Source organism: Xiphophorus couchianus, chromosome 15 (genome assembly GCF_001444195.1).
Source record: "Xiphophorus couchianus chromosome 15, X_couchianus-1.0, whole genome shotgun sequence".
NCBI classification, from domain to species: Eukaryota; Metazoa; Chordata; class Actinopteri; order Cyprinodontiformes; family Poeciliidae; genus Xiphophorus; species Xiphophorus couchianus.
Genome location: NC_040242.1, coordinates 4,394,015 through 4,400,512, shown reverse-complemented (window position 1 = coordinate 4,400,512; position 6,498 = coordinate 4,394,015). Strand labels below are relative to the sequence as shown.

The 6,498-nt window shown below is 42.6% G+C and overlaps 1 protein-coding gene across 1 annotated transcript; it reads left to right on the top strand.

Annotated features, from left to right (window-relative positions):
• Positions 1-1,134: 1,134 nt before the first annotated feature.
• On the top strand, positions 1,135-5,686 carry LOC114158345 (photoreceptor outer segment membrane glycoprotein 2-like). Its single transcript, XM_028039719.1, has 3 exons — positions 1,135-2,015; positions 4,997-5,243; positions 5,318-5,686. The coding sequence occupies exons 1-3, from the start codon at positions 1,435-1,437 to the stop codon at positions 5,570-5,572; spliced, it is 1,083 nt and encodes a 360-aa protein (XP_027895520.1). The 5' UTR covers positions 1,135-1,434; the 3' UTR covers positions 5,573-5,686.
• Positions 5,687-6,498: the final 812 nt, after the last annotated feature.

Here is a 6,498-nt window from a genome sequence, read left to right as displayed (position 1 = left end):
TTATGCTGACAGACTGGAAATGTTGGAGGCTATCGAGTGCAGACTGCTGCATTTCACATTGATTTGAATATTTCACTGTTTGTGTCTCTTATTTTGTAAATTAAATGTCTCTAAGCTGTTATTATCCATTCTCTGATTAGGACAGAAGCCCGTCAGCAGAGTGTGCGTTGTAATGAAGATGTTTCAGAAGTAAAACTTTGACCTTGTTCTTTGTCTGCAGCTCCAATTTGCTTGCTGTGTCTTTGGAGTTGTGGAGAACCTAAAATACTTCATTAAGCTCCTTATGACACCCTGCTGGCTGCTTCAGCTGCTCCTCCGTCTTGGAGCATTCACTCAGACAAAGGCTGCACCGCTACACCGACTCTGGACCTCTGACAGTGTTGGACCCTTGTGGACCAGAAGCACAGGTTGTGTGGTGATCGGTTAATCTCAGCAGTTTTGCAGGTTGAAGTCACATTCGCGAGCGGCTGTGTTGAAGAGTCGAGTTTTTCCGTCCAAATCCAAGAGAAAGCAAGTTGCTCTCTATCCTGGAAAGGATTACTGTTTAAATTGAATGTAGAGGAAACATAAAAATCTGTATTTTCTGGTGCCTTCACCTTCACAAAGCACTGTTAACCTACATTTTAAAAATATTGTTTGTAATGTACGAAACGTTTTCAGCCTTAAAAGTGTTTTGAGCTGAAAGCCTTATTCTGTTGAAATGAGACATTTGGAGAAAATCTAAGAAGATAATTAACAGATCAGATTTCTTCCTGGCCAGTGGTGGGTACGCTTCCATTAATTTGCTAATTGCAAAGCTAATTTTAGAACTTTAGCATTTTTGCTAACTTTGAAAACATTTAGCACACTTAGCTTCCCCTAATTTAAATTCCAACATGCTAAGTTACTTGTTGTTTTTTTAAACTTTCAGTTGAATAAAGCCTGACATCGATGTTTAAGTTTGTTATCAACTGCGAATAATAAGGTAGTTAGCCTTATTTTGAAGTGCATTAAGACTATTTACATAGCAGTTCCATTTCCTCTCTTTTCCCAATAATTTTATTTCAAACAAGAAATAATAAACAGACTGTTTATTATTAAGATATAAACATAAATACAATATCTAGCAACATTATTGAACATGTAAATTTATAATGTCAAAATTAAATTGGTGCTCGAGAGTTGCACTCTTTCAACAGCAGATATAATTTGAATTGAAGTTAGCGCTTTAGCATTAGCGGAACTAAGGGGTAGCGCTATTAACTTTTTAGCTAGCGGTGCCCACCACTGGCAAAAGATATTTCGATATTTTGTTCAAGAAGCAGTTGTCATGTTTGAGATCCTGGGGATATTCATGATCAAACACCAAGTTGTTGTTTTGGTTCTGCAGCCTTGAGGCTCTCTTGGAGTTGACCATGTCCGGTTCCTCCTGGACGTAAGTCCCTCTGAAGCGACATGGCAGTCGGAAAGATTACCTTCACCAAGACTGAAAGAGAGAAGCTAGCTGAAGTCCTCTGGCTGCTCAACTGGATCTCTGTGGTGACTGGAGCCATTCTGTTTGGACTGGGCTTGTTTCTCAAAATAGAGATACAGAAATGGCAGGAAGTGATGTCAGAGCAGGGGATTCTCTATGTGCCACACATGCTCATCACCACAGGACTAGCAGCCTGCGGCATCAACTACCTCGGCAGTAAGATCTGCCTGGACTGCGCTGACACAAACAAGTTCCTACGCTGGAAGCTGGTGATGATACCCTACATAGTTTGCACCTTCTTCTTCACTGCCTGCGTCCTGGTGGGGGCGCTCATGTGCTACAGTATTCGGAGTCAGCTGGAGGAGGCCCTGTACCTGGGCCTAAGGAACACAATGCGTTTTTACAAGGACACGGACACACCCGGCCGCTGCTACCTGAAGAAAACCCTGGATCTGTTGCAGATCCAGTTCCAGTGCTGCGGGAACACCGACTACCGAGACTGGTTCCAGATTCAGTGGATCAGCAGTCGCTACCTTGACATGACCAACAGCGCTGTGGTGGAGTAAGTTTAATCAGAGCTACTGAAAGACTTTTAAAGTTCTTTAATTTCCCATTTTAACTCAGGTGTGTCGGCGTAGAGCAGGGTGTCCTTCAAGTTTTAGTTCTCTCCCTGGTTCAACACACCTGAGCCAAATCGGTCACTAGCAGGCCTCTGCTGAACATTGATATGCAGAGAAGATAGTAACTACCAGGGTGGTGAACCAGAGAGAGAACTAAAACATGGAGGATTCCAGCCTTTAAGACTTCAGGCTTCCCTGGCTTCTTAAAGATCTCTGAAGAACTCTTATTGCAGAGTACGTAATGCTAACTCTTGCTTAAAGAGTTACAATTCATTGCCTTCATTGTTCTGACATCTCCAAGATGTCTAAAAGCCCCAAAAACCTCTTGTGTCCAACTTGACTGACATGGTCAAGTTGTCCATGTCGGACATGAAGATGGAGATTCATATCTCCATCTTCATATGGAGATATGAATCACTCCTGAAGGAGAAAGGATGAGGAGCTCCGTCAGACATGGGGTTCTTGGATTGGAGATGTTGCTACCTCAACTGAAAAGACTCAGTTGAGGTAGTTCTGGCATGTGGTCACGATGCGTCCTGAAGATCTCTCTGTGGAGGTTTTCTAGGAAAGTCCCACCAGAAATGAACTTCTGGGATCTCTGGGTTGTTCCTGGCATTTTCAAAGCACTCACAATTCCTTGTGTCTAAGTTGATTGACAAGCTGTGATTTTTAGTGATGCTTGGAGGGGTTCAGCTCCTTCAAAGGCTCTCTCATACTTCATCCAAAGTGTCAAAATCAGCTCTCATTGACACAGTTGGGTGTCAATTGGCCTAGGAATCCCTCAGAATGAGCTGGAAGACCAGGCCTGTGCCGAACTATTTTGCACAGAGCTTTATGTAAAGTGTTGTGTGATTGGACAGAGGTTTGTGGATCAGTATCCTGATTCCCAAGTGATGGTAAGAGAGAGTAGAATATGGATATGAGAGACGAGGCCTTGTTTGCAAAGCAAGAGTAAAAACACAACGTGATTCTCTTGATTTGCCCTTTCGTCTATGGTGGTCAGATAAGAGTGATAACTGAAAAACAAGATCCTAATCACACCGAAGGTCAGCTGAATTCAAGTCTCAAGGTAGAACAAAGATGGAGGAACCTCTAAGTTGAGCTTTGAACATCTGAATATTTTAACACGTATGAAGAGCAGGTTGTAGGCATGTCTCAATGGTGGGAGACCCAGAACGATTGCAGGGACTATAAAGGCGTCTTGGGAATGCCTGGAAGTTCCTCAGAATGACATGGAGAGTGTTTCTGAAGAGAGATATGTCTGGGTTTTCCTCCTATACCTGCTACTCCATGTGACCAAATGTTGAATAAGACAATGGATGGATGGAGGTATAACAATGCCGTCCTTCAATGGACAGCAGTAAATTACCAGCAAATGCTGTTAGGTATTCACCCAAGAGTCACTGGGATGTTATGCCTAGAGATGTTAGACGTAACAGTCATGCTATTTTTCCTCTACTGTTGCCTTCAGCAATGATTTATGACATTTTCTTTCCATAACACTAAATGCGAGAACTCACATACCAAAAAAGCTTGACTTTGAAAATTGGTGCTTAAAAATGAATCGGTTTGAGTCGATTCTACGTTTCAGGATTTTCCGTGACAGACCTGCATTTCTCCACAGGAGAGTTTTGTCCATGACGGAGATGTTTGCTGAACTGTTGTGGAAATTTGTCTGCAGAGAAAGTTTTAGCGAGGATGTTTTAAAGACGGAGGACAGCCGATTCTCAGATTGAGGTCACCGGTCCACTGCAGATAAGCCTGAAAGATACTGAGATCAAAGGATTAATGATGAGGGTTCATCTCAGGTTTAGATCACTCAAAATAACCCGTCTGTACTGCAGTCAATGATCAGGTACTGTCTGGACTGGGCTTATGCAAGCACACTGTGTGAGGTCTTGATCTTACATCTTGTCCAGGCTTTCTGAAGGTCTCTCAGTAATTCTTCTTGACTGTTGACAGTTTTTGGTCATTTTTAGTCATCCAATTTAAAACTGTTGGCTCTTTCAGATTGTTTGGTTGCTTTTTAAGGCAATGACTTTTTGAATCCAAAGGATCAGCCAGTTTGTGGCTCCTATATCATTCGGAGATGGTTTTGAGATAAAGTCTTTATATGGTAGATCTTAGTTTTCTGTTCATCAGTCAAATTGTTTTTATAAACAAACTGAATTCAATGCAGCGGAAGCTCCATATTTGTGGAGTGTATGGATTGCAACCATCGGTGAAAAGCTAAAAACTTGAGATCTCCTCTAGAAACGCTTCTAATTTGATGGTTCACACACCAAAGAGCTAGCCGGGTCGTTGACTTCCTACACAGTCTGGGATTTCTCTCTTTGAGCTCAATCAGCAAACAGAAGATGGAGTTGTGAAAGATTATGTAGAGAATTATAGTTTTCCTACGCTGGGTTGTAGTTTAGCAACGGCAGCAGAGAAAGTGAACAAAGTCACTCAGTCCGTGTTGATCAATGTTGATCAATTAAAGTCAGAGCAAGAGAAAAACTTCAGAGCTTTGAAGATGCCATTCAGTTTTCAGATAGTTGTTCTTGCTTATGCAATTTCCGATCTTCATGGCGTAGATCACTGATGTCACAGTCAAACATCAGCGGTTGGGTAAAATCAGATTGAATCGTTTCAAACTTCAGCAGAGTCAGGACCTCCAACAAGCAATCGTTTCTCAATAGTCGAAGGTCCAGTAAAGCTTAGAGCAATGGGCTGGTTTTTGTCAGCTGTCAACTCGTTAGTTATCTGAGGTTCCCCTGGTTCTGATTTTAAATTGTTTCCTTTAGTTAGAAACAACAGATAAACAGTGACAATGTTTATCCTTCAACCCCAGAGGGAATATCCGGAAGATGACAGACAAAACGACTGCAGTGGAGTGATGCTACTGTGAACTGGAGGAGAAATGCTTCTGTGTTTTCTGCAGCCGTGTGCGCAGTAACGTGGAGGGGAAGTACCTGATGGACAGCGTTCCCTTCAGCTGCTGCAGCACCCTGTCGTCCCGACCCTGCATCCAGCACAACCTGAGCAACCCCAGAGCGCACGCGCACTACGACGAGCGGAGCCAGCAGCTGAACCTGTGGAGGCGAGGCTGCCAACAGGCCCTGCTGGACCACTACACCGGCATCATGCAGTCCATCGGCCTCACCGTGCTGCTCATCTGGCTCTTCGAGGTAACCTGCGCTGCGATCTACACCGAACAGCAGAGACTTTTTCACTCTAAAGCGTAGCTGCTTTTCTCTGCTAGCTACTGGTTCTGACTGGAGTTCGGTACCTGCAGACGGCCATGGAGAACGTCATCCGGCTCGGGGATCCGGAGTCGGAGTCAGAGGGCTGGATCCTGGAGAACAGCCTGGCGGAAACAGCCTGCTACAACTTCAGCATCATCAAGAGCCTGGGGAAGTGCTACCAGGTGGATGACGACCCAAACATCAACGTCCCGACGGCGGCGGCCGACCAGGAGGTTCCGTCCGCCCAGGTCCAGGTCAACGTGACCTCCTGACACCATGACACGCTCTGATCTGGAGAACTCCATCGAAACATTCTGCCTTTGGAAAAAAACCTAAATGAAGTTTTGCCATCATAAAAAACTGCAGCAAAACACAAATATTTTTTTATAAAGATTTTAGGTTTTTGTACTCTTCTAAAAATCAACAACAAAGACTTGAAAATGTTCTGAAACTAAATACAGACGGTGCTAAAGCAGAAACAAGGCTTGAATCCAGTCCAATCCTTCCTGCCGGGACTTTGTGTTCTCCAGAAAACTGGAGATTTAATGGTCTGTCCTGGTTGTGTGTCTCTGTTTCCCAGAGACGGACAGAAAGCGCCTCCAGGTACGAGGAGCCGTTAGTAAAGTTACACAGTCAAAAGGTAACAGCAATAATTTGGGTTATTTAGGAAAAACAAAGAGAGTTTTTTCACCATATTATTCATTAATTTATAAGTGTCACAGTTTCAAGCTAAATATTTAGCATGCTAACTAAATATTTAGCTAATATTCAGGGCTACATATTTAGTTAACCAACTAATTGTTGGTTACTTAGCTTGGAACTAAATATTTAGCTGGTTACCTAAAGTTTAGCTTGATGGCTCAATATTTATCTAGTTCAAAGATAAATATTTAGCTAACCAATTAAATATATACCTTTGAACTAGGTAAATATGTAATTAGCAAGCTAAATACTTAGCTAGCTAATTACATATTTAGTCTAAAAGGTTAATTTTATATTAATAAGATGGTTAAAATATGAGTTTGAAATATGAACTCCCATTTTGGTCTCTAATGCTAGGTAAGCTAAATTGCTGCTATAACATTTTGATTGTCTAAACTTACAAACATTTTCAGTTTGACATCATCCAATAAAAACGGGTCAATTGTCCAGGTTGTTACACTTTGCTACCAGAGGGGGCGCTGAGTGCTTGTTGGCT